This window comes from Schistocerca gregaria, unplaced genomic scaffold, assembly GCF_023897955.1.
Source record: "Schistocerca gregaria isolate iqSchGreg1 unplaced genomic scaffold, iqSchGreg1.2 ptg000449l, whole genome shotgun sequence".
Classification (NCBI taxonomy): Eukaryota; Metazoa; Arthropoda; class Insecta; order Orthoptera; family Acrididae; genus Schistocerca; species Schistocerca gregaria.
In genome coordinates this window covers 616428-637631 of record NW_026061870.1, presented here as the reverse complement: position 1 = coordinate 637631, position 21204 = coordinate 616428, and the positions used below count along the sequence as shown (strand labels likewise).

General features: G+C 46.2%; 1 protein-coding gene across 1 annotated transcript in view; it reads left to right on the top strand.

The window, feature by feature from the left end:
• The window catches only part of LOC126312745 (serine-enriched protein-like), a 172481-nt gene that overhangs the window by 97227 nt on the left and 54050 nt on the right, over positions 1-21204 (top strand). The window contains exons 4-5 of the mRNA XM_049992243.1: positions 1384-1502; positions 19687-19869. Of these exons, the coding sequence (XP_049848200.1) occupies positions 1384-1502; positions 19687-19869 (302 nt within the window). The remainder of the gene's footprint in view (positions 1-1383; positions 1503-19686; positions 19870-21204) is intronic.

Here is a 21204-nt window from a genome sequence, read left to right as displayed (position 1 = left end):
TAATTTTATACGTAAAATTTGCCGCTCTTTTCAAATTTTGAATCAAATATTAGGGTTCCCATTTGGAAAAAAAATCACTTTTACCTCCAGATTGCCTTAAAAGTTACGTTCCAGACAACGGCCATTAATAGCAATATGTGACCCTCCTTGCCACCTACAATATTTTTCTAAACCAAGTTGCTGTATCTCGTTTGTATTCCGAGTTATTCCCCATGATTAATTAATTTTTTACAATTCTACATCGCTACAGAACACAAACACTGAAGATCCAAATAAAGTGGTACACCTGTCTAATAGTGTAGGGCCCCGATTAGCACGCAGAAGTGCCGCAGCACGACGTGGTATGGACTCGACTAATGTCTGAAGTAGTGCTGGAGGAAATTGACACTATGAAGCCTGCAGGGCTGTCCATAAATCCGTAAGAGTACGAGGGCTGGAGACCTCTTGTGAACAGCACGTTACAAGGCTTCCCAGATATGCTAAATAATGTTCATGTCTGGGGAGTTTGGTGGCCAGCGGATTTAAACTCTGAAGAGTGTTCCTGGAGCCTCTCAGTGGCAACACTGCACGTGTGGGATGTCGCCCTGTCCTGCTGGGATTGCCAAAGTCCGTCGGAATGCACAATGGACATGAATGGATCCAGGTGATCAGACAGGATGCTTACGTGCGTGTCAGAGTCGTATCTTGACGTATCAGGGGTCCACATCACTCCAACTGCACGCATCCCACTCCATTACAGAGCGTCCACCAGTTTGAAAATTCCCCTGCTGACATGCAGGGTCCACGCATTCATGAGGTTGTTTCCATACCCACACATGTCCATCCGCTCGATACACTTTGAAACGAGACTCGTCCGACCAGGCAACATGTTCCCAGTCATCAACAGCCCAATGTCGGTATTGACGGGCCCGGGCGAGGCGTAAAGCTTTGTGTCGTGTAGTCATCAAGAGTACACGAGTGGGCCTTCGGCTCCGAAAGCTCATATCGATTATGTTTCGTTGAATGATTCTCTTCAGTCATCGTTGGTCCCGTTCTTGCAGGATCTTTTTCCGGTTGCAGCGATGCCGGAGATTTGATGTTTTACCGTATTCCTGACATTCATTATACACTCGTGAAGTGGTCGTGCAGGAAAATCCCCACTTCATCGCTACCTCGGAGGTGCTGAGGTCATCGCTGGTGCGACGACTATAGCACCATGTTGAAATTCTCTTAAATCTTGATAACCTGCCATTGTAGCAACTGCGCCAGGCAGTTGTCTTATGCTGTATAGGCGCTGCCGACCGCATCGCCATAGTCTACCAGTTTACATATACACCTGTATTTGAATACGCATGCCAGTCCCTGTTTCTACAGAACGCTGATGTGACACGATTTTGTTTCCAGACAAGGAGGGCAAGGACAAGGAGAAGAAGGAGGCGCAGATCCCGCAGCTGGCCGTACCGCGGCTGAGCGTCTGTGCCGATGCCCAGAAGGTGGACCGCGCCAAGCTCGCACAGACCGAGGTCAGTCGCTTTCGCCTGCAGTCTGTACTGATAGAGATCACGTTCCTGCTTGTACGCCAAAAGTCTTTTCAATAAGGAAAAATTTGCTGCACAGATAGAGCAGGCGCAGAAACTTAGTAAATAATGAGGCAAAATGAATGAAAAATAATCAAGGACTGTAGGAGAATAGAGAAATGAACAAGTGGCAAGTGTTAAACGAAATGGTCTATAGCAGGGCTTCCCAACCTGTGATCCGCGTAAGGGGTCCGCCGGCTCTTCCTAGGGGGTCCGCGGCCACCTTTCACCAAATCGTGCAAAATAATGAGTAAAATTATTGAATAAAAATGTGAAAATCAAATTCATCACTATTTTCTTTTCGTGTGTAAAACATGTGTACTTTTACTTCATGTCGTATTCCCAAGCAGCCTTTGCGGTTCCAAAGTGAGAACGCACACACAGTTTAATGCCGGAGAATGCGGCTTCTCTGATCGACTGTTTCGCAACAATTCAGGGTCGTTTGTGTGCGCCGGCTCACGGCGGTAGATGCACTGAAGCCTTTTACGCATGCGCGGAGCGAGCTTTGTCGACCAATCACAGCGCTCAATGGCACGTATGCGGCCCCAGGCATCGTTAAATGTTAAACTTGCTTTGTCAGTGCACTACCTATTTCATAAGTCGATTTTTGACTAGTTTATTACTTCTAACATCGATCCGTGGCTGAAGTCGGGATCATTGAAGAAGGGTGCGGTTTCTCCATCGCCTTCAAAACAAGAGAAGTTTCCAGTGGAAATGAAGGAGGAGAGAGAACGACCAAAGGAAGAACAATCACAAGAAGCTCCAAAGACTATTGATACTTCGGGGGGGGGGGGGGGGGGAGGAAGGGGTCATTGGGAACATGGCACTTGCATTAAGAAGCTTTCAGTTCCCATGGGTTTCGCTCTGAAATTTAAAATTACTGTGCTCTCGTCTGACTAGGGGTCCGCCATGGATTTTCGACTGTAGAAGGTGTCCGCCAGCTGAAAAGGTTGGGAAGCCCTGGTCTATAGAATAGTAAGAGTAAATAGTATGATAAGTAAGACAAGCCAATTTACAAAGAAAACAGAGAGAGAAATGAAAAGTGCAGAAAATAAGAGAAGTAACCAGAGGAAGAGTAAATAGGAGGGAAAAAAAGACAGGAGATGAAAACAAAAGATAGAGTATTGAGAAAGGCTATGGGTGAAGGACGTAGAACAACAAAGGAAGAGCAAATGGGAACAGAAAGATTTCATAGAGAAGAAAATGATGCCAGCAGAAATAAAGCGAAGCTGTAGGCGAAAGTGCCAGCAGAGGAAGGAGAAATGCACAGCAAAACATAGACTTGTTCAATAAGAAACTGAACATGACTACACCCCTCTGGGGTTTCGCCTTTGCTCTGGCATACAGCCACCAAAGACCATACAAAGAAATTCAAATGTGATCCGAAGCACAAAGCAGTAGAGGTGTTTATGTTTTTTCAGCACTCCTGTGACATGATCAATGAGAGGTGTAACATTTACATGTGCATGATAAACGGCGAAGGAGCCCTCAAATACCCTTCCTCTCACCCCCCCCCTCCCTCCCCTGGCCAGTTCAGCAGCACCCTCAGTGCCACGCACACACCTTTGTTGAGCATGTTAAATATGTACCTGACAAACTACAACACCCGCCCAGCTGATTTATACCCTGTGTCTTCTATAGCGCCTGAGGGCAGACAACCCCTTAACACTGCTCAGATGGGATTTCCTGCCCACAGACGCTAGGCGCTAGAGCAGTCCCGAGACACGTCTCAACTGAACGGGTGTTGAAGTCTCTGATAGGTAGGTGTTTAACATGATCAACAAAGGTGTGTGAGTGGCGTAGAGGATGTTTCTGAAATGTTGGGGGGGGGGGGGAGAGCTGGAGGCCTCTTTGCCATTTTATTCACACACCAGTTAATGTTGCACCGCTCCATTGGCAGGCCACAGGAGGGCTGAAAAAACCTAACCACCCTTTGCTACTGTGAATGAGGTTCCAATTTTGTCGATTGGATTAGGATGGCCCCTGGTGCTTCCATCATGTAAACCAGAGCAAAAATTGCAGTCGGGCTACACTCCAAGAGGTGCGATCGATGGGGTTACATCCCTATGATAGCCTTAGAGAACGACCGAATTGTCCAAGGGGTGTCAGCAGTGTCATTGTTGTCAAGAAAGTTGTCCTGTTGTTCATCATACTGTGGACTGTCGTTTTCAACTCCGAAATGCAAGGGTATCAACGCCCCGAGGAAAAGTGTGATCCCATCGAAGCCCTTTGTGCCATGTCGTGAGGGATTTTCGCGTCGATTCCTAGCGGCGGTATTCCTGAAATGTTTTCCCCAGCTGCTCATAAGAAAAGTGCATGATTTCAAGGCTGGGAGTTGCGGTTCTGACCTCTGCCGCAGAGACGTCAAAAGAAAGGGTGGAATATGGGTAAGAAAGGGTGTGGCCACTTTCTCATCTTGTAACACATCCACAGTGGCGTGGTGAAATTTGGTGACAATGTCACATCATTAGTCCACCTTATACCTTACATCCCCATCCCCACGAACTATGGACCTTGCCGTTGGTGGGGAGGCTTGTGTGCCTCAGCGATACAGATAGCCGTACCGTAGGTGCAACCACAACAGAGGGATATCAGTTGAGAGGCCAGACAAACGTATGGTTCCTGAAGAGGGGCAGCAGCCTTTTCAGTAGGGGCAACAGTCAGGATGATTGACTGATATGGGCTTGTAACACTAACCAAAATGGCCTTGCTGTGCTGGTACTACGAACGGCTGAAAGCAAGGCGAAACTTCAGCTATAATTTTTCCTGAGGGCATGCAGCTTTACGAGAGCTGCATCAAACCAGTCTCTGGACTGAAGACGACAACAACAACATACCTTACATGAATATCTGAGCTGTGGCCTTTTTTCGCATGTGGCTAAACATTGCTCTCTGTGTGTGTTTCTGAATTAGGTGCGCTTAACGACGAGCTCACCTGTACCACGCCTTGCTGTTTGAAGCAACATGTAGCAGGGTGCCCTGCGCTTTTGTACCACTACAGAGGAAGACTGTAGACACATTTGAGCCAAATTTCAAACTAAAGCGTCGGGAACAGTTAATGGTAACGAAAATTTGATACTTTTTTTTTACACAGTATATTGACACTGAACATGTATACGAAGTTTGTTCAAAAAATTCCGGAACATTCGTAATTTCGCGTCAATGGTCTGTTAGAGCGAAATGTGGCTGGCATCCCTGCACACGCCTGTGTTTAATGTGTAACTGCCGTAAGTTTCATTGTTGTACGTCTGTTGGTTATTGTTCAGTGCTGTACTGAGTAGAACGTTGTGTCGCACAGTCTGCAAATTTGGAGACGGCACAGTTACAGGAACAACGCGTCTGCATTAAATTTTGCGTGAAACTCGAGAAAGCCTTTACGGAGACACGCCAAATAATGCCGGAATCGTACGGTGGTGAATTCTTAAGCGGTACTCGATGCTACGAACGGTTCATACAGTTTGACAATGGCCGAACAGAAGTTAAAGATAACCGTCGTTCAGGGCACTCTTCGATGTCTACCGACGACGCTCATGTCTGGAATGTCAACAAAATTGTGCCTACCAATCGAAGACTATCGGAGAGATTGCAGTAGAATCTAACATTTCATTTGGAACATGTCATAGCAACTGACATAGCATCTTGGAATGCATCGTCTTGCAGCCAAGTTCGTCGCACGGCTCACGGGTCAAGACCAAAACGACCTTCGCATCGCAATCTGAGAAGAGCTTTTGGATCGCGCAAATGAGAACGAAATGTTCCTTAAGAGAATCATAACTGGAGGTGATGAGGGGTGGGTCTACGGTTATGATGTTGAGACCGAGGTCAATCTTCACAATGCGTCGGGAGAAGTTCTCCAAGACCAAAAAGAGCTCGTCAAGATAGGTCAAATGTCAAATCCATGCTGACAGTTTTATTTGACGGCTCACGGACCAAGACCAGAAAGACCTTCGTATCGCAATGTGTGAAGAGCTTTTGGATCGTGCAAATGACAACGAAATGTTCCTTAAGAAAATCATAACTGGTGGTGCGAAGTGGGTCTCTGGTTATGATGTTGAGACCGAGATCAGTCTTCACAATGGGTCGGGAGAAGTTCTCCAAGACCAAAAGGAGATCGTCAGGTCAGGTCAAATGTCAAAGCCATGCTGATAGTTTCTTTTTACTTTGAAGGATTAGTTCATTATGAATTTGTGTCACGGGGGCAAACTGTTATCGGGGCATTTTGCGACGCCTGCGAGAAAATGTGAGAAGAAAATGGTCTGCAATATGGCGAAACAAATCATGGCTCTCGCATCACGACAACGCACCCGCACATTAATCCCCGTTGGTGCGTGTCTATTGCACAAAGAACGAAATCTGTGCTGCCTCATCCTCCATACTCTCCAGAACTGGTCCCTGCGGATTTTTTTTTATTTCCCCGATGAAAGAATGAATATTTGAAACGATAGACGAGATAAACGAAAATTCGCAGATAGCGCTTCCGGATGTGGAAATGGCGTTTGGAGCGGTCAGTCAGTTGTAGAGGAGAGTATTTCGAAGGAGACAATGCACAATAAGTAAAAGATAAGCGAAGAAAAATTTTGTGGGCAAAGTCGCAGAATTTTTTGAGCCGATCTCGTTTGAAAGACGTTTCTCACTCCGTGGTCAACAGAATCATTAACCTACCTTCAAAAGAAATTACGAAAGAATAACGTGTGCTGGAACATGTAACTACTAAACTGCCTGAATCAAAATGTGAAACACTCAGAAGACACGGTCAAATGTGAATGTAATTTCGTTTAAGTACAGAGCGTCGGCGGGTATGAAAATGATTAGAATTACAACTCTCTGTGACAGATAGAAAGGCTCTCAGAGCGCATTTAATGTTGTTCGTCTTTTTAATTTTATTACCAAGCCTGGTAAGGATTGAACAACGTCAGATGTTGACTGGTCACTGTGAGAGACACGGAGATTTTACGTACTCGTGTAAGACATCGTTATCACCGCCTGACAAATTTCGGAAGGGGTTTCATTGTGGATTTCCATTTTGCCGACTGGTCGAATCGCACAATTTCCAGTTTTGTGAGGTATTCGGATATGACAGTTGCCCTGTGGGAACGTGGGGAAAGACATAAGTTTATACTTACCGTCGAGGTTCCAGTCAAAGACCGTCCAGTAACCCTGACCAGGGACACCAATAACAGAATAACAGGAACTGCCAGTGTATCATTTGTGTTTACTTGCTGACATAGACTGACAGTTAAGTTAAGATTTCTAGCCTCCGGGGTAACATTTGCGACAAGAATTGCAGCAAATACATTATTTGTAATGAATAACATCGACTACTACATGTAACACTTTTTTTTTAATTAGGAAGGACGGCCCAGAAGCTTTTAGAAAGCAAACTAAGTAAACTAAACTCCTTCCGAATAGGCCATGAAGGCCCAAAGGGACCGACCGGCCGCCGTGTCATCCTCAACCCACAGGCGTCGCTGGACGCGGATAGGGAGGGGCATGTGGTCAGAGATCGGAGCCGCTACTTCTCAAACAAGTAGCTCCTCTGTTTGCCGCACAAGGGGTGAGCTCACCCCGCTTGCCAACAGCGCTCGGCAGACCGGATGGTCACCCATCCAAGTGCCAGCCCAGCCCGACAACGCTTCGGTGATCTGACGGGAACCGGTGTTACCACTGGGGCGAGGCCTTTGGCTTTAGAAAGCAAAAGGTGAAAAAAAATATTTGTAAGCAGGTGTACGCAAACCTGCCACCTTACTCTTTAAAGTTCACGATACTATCACTGTTTCTTAATTACTATGTAAACATCATACTAACTAGGTAAAACAATCTCTACAACAGCTGAGCATGTCATTTTCTAGTATGGTAAGTTGTACTGTCCCCTGTGTACATAGGTTGAGATCAGTCTTGACTCTATGTCTTCTCGCACTTGGAACACCACAGCTAGTGGGAGTCTCCATGGACAATGAACCGAGATAGCTGGCAAAGCAGGACCGGTATTTTGCCCAGCATTGCCCAGCAAGAAGCACCAATAATCTAAGATTTCTTTGACACCGTCGCGGAAGAAATAGTATAGCCCCATTCCTACACTCCTGGAAATTGAAATAAGAACACCGTGAATTCATTGTCCCAGGAAGGGGAAACTTTATTGACACATTCCTGGGGTCAGATACATCACATGATCACACTGACAGAACCACAGGCACATAGACACAGGCAACAGAGCATGCACAATGTCGGCACTAGTACAGTGTATATCCACCTTCGCAGCAATGCAGGCTGCTATTCTCCCATAGAGACGATCGTAGAGATGCTGGATGTAGTCCTGTGGAACGGCTTGCCATGCCATTTCCACCTGGCGCCTCAGTTGGACCAGCGTTCGTGCTCGACGTGCAGACCGCGTGAGACGACGCTTCATCCAGTCACAAACATGTTCAATGGGGGACAGATCCGGAGATCTTGCTGGCCAGGGTAGTTGACTTACACCTTCTAGAGCACGTTGGGTGGCACGGGATACATGCGGACGTGCATTGTCCTGTTGGAACAGCAAGTTCCCTTGCCGGTCTAGGAATGGAAGAACGATGGGTTCGATGACGGTTTGGATGTACCGTGCACTATTCAGTGTCCCCTCGACGATCACCAGAGGTGTACGGCCAGTGTAGGAGATCGCTCCCCACACCATGATGCCGGGTGTTGGCCCTGTGTGCCTCGGTCGTATGCAGTCCTGATTGTGGCGCTCACCTGCACGGCGCCAAACACGCATACGACCATCATTGGCACCGAGGCAGAAGCGACTCTCATCGCTGAAGACGACACGTCTCCATTCGTCCCTCCATTCACTCCTGTCGCGACACGACTGGAGGCGGGCTGCACGATGTTGGGGCGTGAGCGGAAGACGGCCTAACGGTGTGCGGGACCGTAGCCCAGCTTCATGGAGACGGTTGCGAATGGTCCTCGCCGATACCCCAGGAGCAACAGTGTCCCTAATTTGCTGGGAAGTGGCGGTGCGGTCCCCTACGGCACTGCGTAGGATCCTACGGTCTTGGCGTATATCCGTGCGTCGCTGCGGTCCGGTCCCAGGTCGACGGGCACGTGCACCTTCCGTCGACCACTGGCGACAACATCGATGTACTGTGGAGACCTCACGCCCCACGTGTTGAGCAATTCGGCGGTACGTCCACCCGGCCTCCCGCATGCCCACTATACGCCCTCGCTCAAAGTCCGTCAACTGCACATACGGTTCACGTCCACGCTGTCGCGGCATGCTACCAGTGTTAAAGACTGCGATGGAGCTCCGTATGCCACGGCAAACTGGCTGACACTGACGGCGGCGGTGCACAAATGCTGCGCAGCTAGCGCCATTCGACGGCCAACACCGCGGTTCCTGGTGTGTCCGCTGTGCCGTGCGTGTGATCATTGCATGTAGAGCCCTCTCGCAGTGTCCGAAGCAAGTATGGTGGGTCTGACACTCCGGTGTCAATGTGTTCTTTTTTCCATTTCCAGGAGTGTATAAACCAGTTGACTTCATATGTCCTGGCAGCTGGGAAGTAGACGAGATGCGGCTGAAACTGAGCGTCAGAAATAATCGACGCGGGAGGCTGTCGTAACAGGAGGGTTAACATTTCTTATGTCAGCAGCCAACACACAGCCGCCGTATCACATGTGAACCGACGTGAGTCAGGATCAAGTAGGCTCTGCTATGATACGTGGACACAGAGGCGCGACGACCAGATGAGTGGAGCCTAATCGTTGACGATTACGGAATTTGTCATTCAAGGCCACGTACCAAGAAATCCGCACTTCTGTGCGGTAAAGCGTAGGTGGGCAACACTTCATACCCTCTCCCATCGCACGGCAGGGTGGCGTCGTTCAACCGAATTTGCACGGTGGTGCCTCTGTAACTGGCGATGACAGTCCTTGGCCATGGGCGATCGTGTAGAAGGCAGGTAATGTAGATGTGGTGTGACTAGGGGCTCCCGTTAGGTTGACCGTCCGCCGGGCGCAAGCCTTTCGATTTGACGCCACTTCGTCGACTTGCGCGTCAATAGGGATGAAATAACGGTGATAAGGACAACACAACACCCAGTCCCTGAGTGGAGAAAATCTCAGACGTAGCCAGGAATCGAACCTGGGCCCTTAGGGTTGACATTCTGTCGCGTTGATCACTTTTTTGGGGGAGGGGGGGGGGGGGGAGAGGGCAGACGGACCGGGACTTGAACCCGGATTACCCGCTGTATGCGAGCACTCCGTCTTCAGGCAGCGAGTGGCCTACCGGGACCATTCGACCGCCGTGTCATCCTCATAGTAGGATGCGGATTGGAGGGGCGTGGGGTCAGCACACCGCTCTCCCAGTTGTTATGATGGTATTCTTGACCGAAGGTGCTACTATTCGGTCGAGTAGCTCCTCAATAGGCATCACGAGGCTGAGTGCACCCCGAAAAATGGCAACAGCGCATGGCAGCTGGATGGTCACCCATCCAAGTACCGTCACGCCCAACAGCGCTTAACCTCGGTGATCTCACGTCACGGAAACCGGTGTATCCACTGCAGCAAGGCCGTTGCCTGCTGTATCCGAGCAGTCACCTTTCTTTTTTCTTTCTTTTTTTTTTGAGAAATCTGAGGAAACGAAGTAAAATAACAATGAGCAAAAAAAAACAGAGAAAAATGAGGAAGCCCCTTTTTACTTTATTTCTAATTTTATTTTATCTTTTTTGGCGGGGGGGGGGGGGGCGGCGACCATAGTGGACCGGTAGGGGCTCGGGGGACAAAGTGGGCAGAGGTCGAAACCCGAGCCCTGGCAACACTGTCCCCCTCACCTCCACCGAGCCTGTGGTGCTTGGGGAAGCGGGAGACACAGAAATCAACAGAAGTGGAAGCCGTTGTTGTTATTTATTTATTTGCGTTGTGTTTTTGTAATATTCACTATTATCATGAAATTATGTGGAACACATAGACGACAGAGAAAGAAAATATATAAATTCTGGGTAAAGAATTGAAAAAAAAGGAAAAGCAAAAAGAAATAAAATCCGCGCAATCTGCGACGCGCTCTCCCATCCGCGGAGGTCAGAAGTTAAGCTCAGACAGTGCTGGGGGGAGGAGGGATAGATGCCCTCTGAGCCAGGCACCCCCTAACTTAGTGGAGGTCTAACAAAGACCGCTCGATCACGTCATACCCTCTCCCAATGCATGGCCTGGTGGCGTCGTTCAACCACATTTGCGCAGCGGTTCCTCTGTAACTGGCGATAACAGTCCTTGGCCATGGACGATCGTGTAGAAGGCAGGTAAATGTAAATGTGGTGTGACTAGGGCCTCCCGTTGGGTAGACCGTCCGCCGGTTGTAAGTCTTTCGATCTCACGCCACTTCGCCAACTTGCGCGTCAATGGGGATAAAATGACGATGATCGGGACAACACAACACCCTGAGCGGAGAAAATCTCCGACCCAGCCGGGAATCGAACCCGGGCCCTTAGGATTGACATTCTGCGTTGTTGATCGTTGTGTTTGGTCGTTGCGGGCGCCACATGACACCCGTTCAAGTTCGTTTTGTTGATCCTTCCACTCAGTTTTTTATTACAGAGGCCAACCACCTCTCTGGTTTTAATGTCGTGTGACGAGGGCCTCCCGTCGGGTAGGCCGCTCGCCTGGTGCAAGTCTTTCGACTTGCGCGTCGATGGAGATGAAATGATGGTTGTTATGGTTGGCAGGAGAGCCAACCGTGTTTTTCTAGAGGAGGCCGAAATGCACGCGTCTCAGCTCACGCAGGCAGGCGTGAGGTCTGGAACATGACAAGCGAATTGGAATTGAGAAAAACGGACGTATCTGGTGGAATACTTAACTTTAATCCATTAATGGAGAACGTTGCTCTTTATGGTACATGATTCACAATATCAATAGTACGGATACTGGCGCCTTGCTAGGTCGTAGCAAATAACGTAGCTAACGGCTATGCTAATTGTCGTCTCGGCAAATGAGAGCGTAGAAGTCAGTGAACCATCGCTAGCAAAGTCGGCTGTACAACTGGGGGGAGTGCTAGGAAGTCTCTCTAGACCTACCTCGTGGCGGCGCTCGGTCTGCAATTACTGATAGTGGCGACGTATACCACCGGACCGCGGCCGATTTAAAGGCTACCACCTAGCAAGTGTGGTGTCTCGCGGTGACACCACAGTGGTGATTAGGACAACACGACACCCAGTCCCTGAGCGCAGAAAAAGCACTCAGCTACCGGGGGCAGACTAGAAGGCAGATCACCCAGCCGGTAACTATAATCAGTTACAAACGTACGAATGTGATTGAGTGGCGGCGAAATATGACCGACAGCGACTGGAGGCGAGGGTGCAGTGAAGGTAGCACCAGTTTATCGATGACACTGCCGACCAGGCTGACTTGCTCAGAACGCCATAGTCGGCGCATCTTTCCCAGAAACAGCGCCTCCACTCTGTTCCTAACATTGGTCGAACCTACCTCGCTTTCACATGAGGACAATGTCAAAGCGTAAGTAATTTTAAAAACAGGGTCACCACTCACGGAATAAAATTTGGTTAACAGGACATCCACAACAGAGCATCGTATAATCAGATAATAAACCGCTTCAATTGTAAATAGTCTTATTGGTTCAATCAAGACCGGTTTCTGGTGATTATAAGTCCATCTCCAGGTGAACAAGACTGCAGTAGGAAAACGGAGAAAGTATAATAAGAGACTCTTTACCACTAACACTTGTTTATTATAGTAGGCTAATAGTGGGAATTCACTGCCCAGTCGTAAACATGAGTTGATATGGCCAGGTGTTGACAGGTGTGAAAATTACCGAACCATCAATTTAATAAGTCACGGTTGCAAAATACTAATACGAATTCTTTACAGACGAATAGAAAAATTGGTTGAAGACGACCTCGGGAAAGATCAGTTTGGATTCCGTAGTAATGTTGCAACACGCGAGGCACAACTGATCCTACGACTTACCTTAGTAGATTAAGGAAAGGCAAACCTACGTTTCTAGCATTTGTATACCTATTTACAGAAAGCTTTTGACAATGTTGACTGGAATACACTCTTTCAGATTCTGAAGGTGGCAGCGGTAAAATACAGTGAGCGAAAGACTGTTTACAATTTGTACAGAAACCAGATGGCAGTCTTAAGAGTCGAGGGGCATGAAAGGGAAGCAGTGATTAAGAAGGGAGTGAAACGGGGTTGTAGCCTATCCCCGATGTTCTTCAGTCTGTATATTGAGCAGGCAATAAAGGAACCAAAAGAAAAATTTGGAGTAGGAATTAAAATCCATGGAGAAGAAATAAAAATTTTGAGGTTTGCCGACGACTTTGTAATTCTGTAAGAGACAGCAAAGGGTCTGGAAGAGCAGCTGTACGGAATGATCAGTATCTTGAAAGGAAGGTCTAACATGAACATAACCAAAAGTAAAACGTGGATAATGGGATGTAATCGAATTAAATCAGGTGATGCTGAGGACATTAGATTGGAAAATGAAACGCTTAAAGTAGTAAATGAGTTTTGTTATTTGGGGAGCAAAATAACTGATGATGGTCGGAGTAGAGGGGATATAAAATGTAGATTGGCTCTGGCAAGGAAGGCGTTTCTGACTAAGAGAACTTTGTTAACATCGATTATAGATTAAAGTGTCAGGAAATCTTTTCCGAAAGTATGGAGTGTAGCCTTGTATGGAAGTGAAACATGGACGATAAACAGTTCAGACTAGAAGAAAATAGAAGCTTTCGATATGTGGCACTACAGAAGAATGCTGAAGATTAGATGGGTGGATCACATAACTAACGAGGAGGTAATGAATAAAATTGGGGAGAAGAGCAATTTGTGGGACAGCTTGACTAAAAGAAGGAATCGGTAGGTAGGACACGTTCTGATGCATCAAGGGATCGCAATTTAGTACTGGAGGGTAGCGTGGAAGGTAGGCAGGTGATAACTGTGTTTCATTCTAACCTGACCATATCACTTTCATATTTACAGTTTGGCTGTGAATTCCCTGTATTACAACAAACAAGATTTAAATGGCGTACAGTCTCTTATTATAGTTTCTCCATTTTCCCACTGCAGTCTTGTTCACCTAACGGCGGGCTTATAATCGCCCGAAACCAGTCGTCACTGAACCAATAAAACTATTCACAACCGAAGTGGTTTATTACCTAATTCTACTCACGAGATGTCCAAATGCAGCTTGTACCCTGGAAGCAATCGTAATGGCGGTCGGTAGCACATGGTCGAAATGGATTAATTAGGAAGGTCATAAGACATTAATGTGCTGTGCCTGCTGGAACATGTCCATCGTGGAGTCACACCAATGGACGTACCTGTTGTAATATGTGACGGATGCAGAGCGTTGAATGTGGTCATTAAGTAGGACCCCTACATATTTGAGCGCTGATACGTCATTGATGGACACTGCCGCTCCCAGGGACAGCCCCCTGGCCACATCCATATACTTCATCTTCCGCTTACAGATGATACTACTAGCCACTGTACCGTACTGTTGAAACCATCGCAGCGCCGTCTGTATGTCATCCCCTGACCTCGCCAGGAATATGACACTATCAGCATATGCACAACATCGGAACCTCGTAATCCATAAATAAACCCTTCCAAGAATCGGCGGAGACCAAGCACAGCTGGCTCAAGGACAATTGCAAATAAAACGGCAGACAAAGGGTCTCCTTGCCTCACGAAACGTTCGATAGAAATGAGTTTTCATCGATTACTGCCCATCATTCAACCTCGAATGTTCTCCATGAATCTAGCGCAGAACTACATCTACAAACATACGGGGAAGCCCCTACCTTCCATGGTCGTATGGAGAAAATAATTGGTATCAGCTTTGATATATTCAAGACGCCGTATGAGTAATGACGCAGTTTTACACACATCAAAAAAAGTTTTGCATCACCCTGGTTCCCAGGACTCCAGAAGTTAGACGTTGACTGTGGATATTGTTTCACAGACACAGTCCGAAAGATGTAAACAACCATGCAAGAGCAGCGCCAATTAGACGGAGGGGGTCTGACAGCCGATCAGTTCCAGCCATTCCACCAGGAAGGAGGTACACGGCTCGTGTTGTCTGAAGTTCAAACATGCCTAGACGGTCAATACCGCGGTTCAATCGCATCCGCATTGTTACTTAGTGCCATGGACGGCTCTCAACAAGGGAAGTGTCCAGGCGTCTCGGAGCGAACCAAACGGTGTTGCTCGAACATGGGGAAGATAGAGACAGGAACTGTCGATGACATGCCTCGCTCAGGCCGCCCAAGGGCTAATACTGCAGTACATGACGGCTACCTACGGATTATGGCTCGCAGGAACCCTGACAGCAACGCCACCATGTTTAATAATGCTTTTCGTGCAGCCACAGGACGTCGTGTTACGACTCAAACTAACATGTGCAGTAGGCTGCATGATGCGTAGCTTCACTCCAAACGTCCATGGCGAGGTCCATCTTTTCAACCACGACACCATGTAATTCGGTACAGTTGGGCCCAACATGCCGAATGGACCACTCAGGATTGGCATCACGTTCCCTTCACCGATGAGTGTCGCGTATAACTTCAACCAGACAATCGTTGGAGACGCGTTTGGAGGCAACCCGGTCAGGGTGAACGCCTTAGACACACTGTTCAGCCAGTACAGCAAGATGGAGGTTCTCTGCTGTTTTGGGGTTGCATTACGCCGGGCCGACGTACGCCGCTGGTGATCATGGAAGGTGCCGTAGCTGCTGTACGATACGTGAATGCCATCTTCTGACTGATAGTGCAACCATATCGGCAGCATATTGGTGAGGCATTCGTCTTCATGGACGGCAGTTCGCGCCTCCATCGTTGGACTTCCTTCAGGATAGCATCGCTCGAGTACAGTGGCTAGCATGTTCTCTGGACATGAGCCCTATCGAACACGCCTGGGATAGATTAAAAATAGCTGTTTATGGGCGACATGATCCACCAACCACTCTGAGGGATTTACGCCGAATCGCAATTGAGGAGTGGGACAATCTGGCTTGATGAACTTGTGGACAATATGCCACGACAAACACAGGCATGCATCAATGCAAGAGGACGTGCTACTGGGTATTAGAGGTACCGGTGTGTACAGCAATCTCGACCACCACCTCTGAAGGTCTCGCTGTATGGTGATACAACATGAAGTGTTTGGTTTTCATGAGCAATAAAAAGCGAAGGAAAAAAAATGATGTTTATGTCGATCTCTATTCCAATTTTTTGTACAGATTCCGGAACTCTCGGAACCGAGGTGATGCAAAACTTTTTTTGATGTGCGTATTTGGCAAGTCCAATACGTTATGAATCCGTGCTGGCTGTTTGTTAATAGACCGTTTTATTCCTGGTATTTCACAATGTTCGTACGCAGCATACGTTGCAAGACGCCAACGCCCTGCACACGTTGTAAACACTGGTTCTCGCCCGATCCCCGAAATTAAGCAACGTCAGGTCTAGGTGCAACAGATGTTGTTCGCTCAGGGACAGGAAAACCGCCGAAGTGGTGTCCAATTGAAATAACTGCACCACGCCGCTGAAGCACACAACTTTATCGGGTTCCAAAATCCCAGCGCATCAATAAGAATATGGTTATTTGTACATGGATCAGTGTTGTACATTAACTGTATTCCGTAAGTTCAGTGCAATTGTAGTCAACATCATTCTGTATTTTCATTATAGTCAGTGTATAACACTGACCTTTGTACACAAGATCATCAGTGCAACATGCCCTGTGATTAGTGTCATTTTTATGGTTCCATACTACAGCAAGTGGAAACGTCACCCACATAGGACCACTTTCTTGTATGTCTGTCCGACTGTTAAGAACTCTTTGTCTTAGGAACGGGTAGACTTATAAAATTATTAACGACTACGATCCCTTAGCGGTGTAAAAAAGTGAAGCCTCTAAGTTTAACACAATAAATGATATGGCAATTTATGTAATATATTTTGATACTCGCAAACTCACTCATAAAACATACGCGATACTTCCCGTTGACCTAGAATCATAAAATTTGGCAAGATCAAGGTTGCACACTGCAACAAAAGGAAAAAAAATTGCAAAATTGTTAATTTGTAGCTATACAGCAAGAAAAAAATTTCCTCATTTGTTATCAGACTGGCTGTCCATCGGTCTGTTATAGCCCTATCTTTCAGAGACAGATAGACCTGTCAGTGCTGAAATTTATGTCACATTTATCTCTACATTCATGTGGTGGTGTAAAAAATGTAAGCTTCTAAGTCAGTTCAACCGAAAGATACAGCCATTTATGTCGCATGTTTCGGTACTCGAAAACTCACTCATCAAAACCCGCATGGTGCTTTCCTTTACTCTAGTCACGAAATTTACCAAGAAGCAAGGTTTCACTGTACAACCAACGGAAAATTTGCAAATATATCACATGAAAAAATTGTTTGTTTCATTTGGCATCTGACTGTTTGTCTGTCCTTACATCTGTTAAGCCCCATGTTTCTCAGGAACGAGTAGATGTATCAAGTGGAAATTTATGACACACCCTGAGGTCTGTAGTCGTTTAGTCCTGTAAAAATTTTAAGCTTCTGAGTCACTGCAAGCAAAAGATATTGTCATTTATGTTACATTTGTATTTGTATTGTCATTTATGTTACACATTTTGATACTCGGAAACTCAATCATTAAAACCTAGAAGCTACTCCTCGACGTAGAATCATAAGAGTTCACAAGAACAAAGACTTCACAGTACAAGTAAAAGAAAAAAATGAATATTGTTAATTTGTAATTATATCAGAAAAAAAATTTCTTTTGTCATTTGTTATCAGACTGTCTCTCCGTCCGTCTGTTAAACCATCTTTTTCTCAGTAACGAATCACGCCCGGAGGTATGTAGTCGTTTAGTGCTGTAAAAATGTAAACAGACGATGTGTCACTTACGTCACACTCGAAAAATCAATAATTAAAATCTAGAAGGTAGTCCCCCTTGACTTACAATCATGAAATTTTATATGAACAAAGATTTCACAGTACAAGGAAAGGAAAAAAAATCTGAAAATTGTTAATTTATAATTACATCACACGAAAAGAAAACTCTTTTGTCATTTGTTACCCGACTTCTGACTTGAAATTAAAACATTCATGAAAATATTGGAATCCTGTGAGCATTGTTTTGCGAGTATGAACGTCGATAACAGGCAAAAATACATAGGACAAACTGGATGTATCTTTAAAACCAGATATAAACAACACCTTTTAAGAAGAAATGGCACTAGCCCCCAAAATTCGTCCTTTGCCGACCGTCTTCTGATTACAGATCACTCGCCTAAAGCTATTTGCGTTTTCATCATTTTGAACACCGACAAGAAAGGAGGTAAATTAGATATTCTGGAAGAATTAGAGATTTTTAAATATCTTTCTCGAAATGATAGCCTCATTCTCAATGATCAGCAATAAAAATTTGTTCAACGGTACAAAGCCGTTACTTGACATTTAATTTCTCGTTGTGCAGTTTGCCGAAATGGTTTTTTTTATCGTTTTGTTTGGTCGTTGCGGACGCCGCAAGACATCCTGTTCAAGTGCGGTGGTTGATCCTTCCACTCAGTTTTTTATTACAGAGGCCACCCGGCTCTCTGACCGAACACGCTGACCTACCGTGCTGGCAATCCATCTAAATTAACTCATAATTTTTCATTTATTATATGGTTTATTGGCTATATTTCATGTTATATCGCTTTCTGCAAGCTGTGTCATTCAGCCCTTCCTGTATTTTCTATAATGACGTTTTTATGCTTCAAACTGTACTTCTAAGCTCTGTTGAAGACAAAATGCCACTTTTTCTGTCGCTGTTGAACAAAATATTGCTTTTTACATTATGCACTGAACAATATTCATTATAATTTTCTTTTTTTTTTTTTTCTTTTTCAATCTCAGTTTGTTCGTTGCATCTGCTCGGGGCGGACGTCGTAAGACATCCGTTTAAGTTCGCTGTTTACCTATTAACACAGTTTTTTTTTTTATTACAGAGGGCAGCTAACGCTCAGACCGAACGCGCTGAGCTACCGTGCCGGCAATAAACAGAGCGTCTAATAGACGCTTTTTCATAGGTCAGCACGTTACCAAAGAGCCGCCGAAGAAGTAAATTTTTTTCGTCTGTCTACACTTGGATGTCAAGTAGGCAAGTTTGTGCATGCGGCTACTAGATGGCACTCTCGATGCAATGTCATGTTGCCCGCACTTGTTAACGCGGGCGCCTCAGTCCGTTGCAACCTTGCCGGCACGGTAGCTCAGCGTGTTCGGTCAGAGGGTGATGTGCCCTCTGTAATAAAAAAAACTGAGTTAACAGATCAACAATAAACTTAAATGGATGTCTTACAACGACCGCCCCGAGCAGGTGCAACGAACGAAACCGAACAAAATGAGATTTAAAAAAATAATAAAAAATAAAGGTTAGCTGCCCTCTGTAATAAAAATAACTGAGTTAATGGATCAACGATGAACTGAAACGGGTGTCTTGCGACGTCCACCCCGAGCAGATACAACGAACAAAATGAGCTTAAAAAATTTAAAAAAAAGCAGCTCATAATGGCTCGCCTTCAGGCATTCCTTCTTATATATTTTGTGACTAAAGCCCTTCTGGCTTGTGAAATATTTTATATGTGACAAGTAACTACTGTCTCTGTTTTTTGTTGTTAGTTAGTACTTACACTTTTTATATAAAGATGTATTTTCCTATAAATTTGAAACTATGTTATAGGCCATTTTAATTGTTTTAATTCTGATGAAGGCACTCTTAGAAGTGTTGAAACCTGGTGAATAAGACTAAAAATAATAGTGACCGAGGGCTCATTTGTTTCAATTTTAACAGGCAGAAATCATCCCGATCTTCAATTTGGATAATGGATGAAGTGTCTTATATAATAATTAAGTTTGTACGGTTCCCCCAGATGGCCTACTCTCAGCTGGCCAATTTTTTTATGCCTGAGGATGGTATGTTGTTTGAACGAAACTAGGTGTTTCAGTAAGGCTGCATACAAATATTGTGCCCAATCTTGTTTTTAAAAAATATATTTAAAAGCTGTATGCCATCGCCTTCCTTAAAACAATGTAAACGTTCAGTGCGTAACATAGCAGTGGTGCAGTGTATGTGTGTTTTGGTGCGGCAGTTCCCCATCATCGAGTTCGACCCGGAGACGTTCCGCATCCTGCTGGACTACCTGCACACCGGCTCGTGCCCGCTCACCTGCTCCAACATCCCGGGCCTCATCTGCGCCGCGGAGCACTACGACCTGCCCGAGCTGCTGCAGGCCTGCTTCCACCACGCCAAGCAGTTCCTGCGCATCGATGTGGTCAGTACCCGCCTATTCTGGCCCACTCTCGTAAAATGAAACGATACTTAAATCGAGACCCTAAGCTGTCGACAGGCATTGATATACATCAACAGGGACAGTTGGAAATGTGTTCCCCGACCGGGACTCGAACCCGGTTCAAATTGCACTGACAAAGTAACCTCCCCATCGCACCCCCCCTCAGATTTAGTTATGAGTTGGTACAGTGGATAGGTCTCGAAAAACTGAACACAGATCAATCGAAAAAACAGGAAGAAGTTGTGTGGAACTATGAAAAAAATAAGCAAAATATACAAACTGAGTAGTCCATGAGCAAGATAGGCAACATCAAGGACAGTGTGAGCTCAGGAGCGAGGGGGGAGGGGGGGGGGAGATGGCGGGGGGAGTTTCCCTTGTCAGCACTATGGGACTTAACATATCAGGTCATCAGTCCCCTAGAACTTAGAACGGCTTAAACCTAACTAACCTAAGGACATCATACACATCCATACCTGAGGCAAAAAATGGTTCAAATGGCTCTGAGCAGAGTTCATCAGTCCCCTAGAACTTAGAACTAAGTAAACCTAACTAACCTAAGAACATCACACACATCCATGCCCGAGGCAGGATTTGTATCTGCGACCGTAGCGGTCGTGCGGTTCCAGACTGAAGCGCCTAGAACCGCTCGGCCACCAGCAGCTGGCCTCGAACCCGGGATCTCCTGCTTACATAGCAGACATTCTATCCACCTGAGCCACGGAGGGCACAGAGGACAGTGCGACTGCAGCGATCAATCCCTTCCACTCCGCCCGTAAGACCCACATGCCCAACTTAATGTCCACACCATAGTAGTGCCCCTGTTCATTAAGCTCATTACTGGCGGCAGACAATCTTACCGAGTCCCATAAGAGTTTGGGCAATGCGTGTGCATCCAGCACAGATGAAGGAGGTCAATGGTCGGTTCCTGTTCTTTCGGACATGTTAAGGCTAACCGGCCATTGACCTCCTTTATGTGTGCTGGATGCACACGCATTGCCCGAAGTCTTACGGGACTCGGTAAGATTGTCTGTCGGGAGTAATGGGCTGGGGCACTACGAATGTAGTGTGTGCACATTAAGTTGGGTATGTGTGTCTCTTGGGAAGAGTGGAAGGGATAAATCCCTGCAGTCGCACTACTCTTTGTGCCCTTGGTGGCTCAGATGGATAGAGCGTCTGCCATGGTAAGCAGGAGATCCCAGGTTACAGTCCCGGTTGGGGCATACATTTTCAACTGTCCCTGTTGATGTACTGGGTGATCAAAAAGTCAGTATAAATTTGTAAACTGAATAAATCACGGAATGATAATGATAGAGAGGT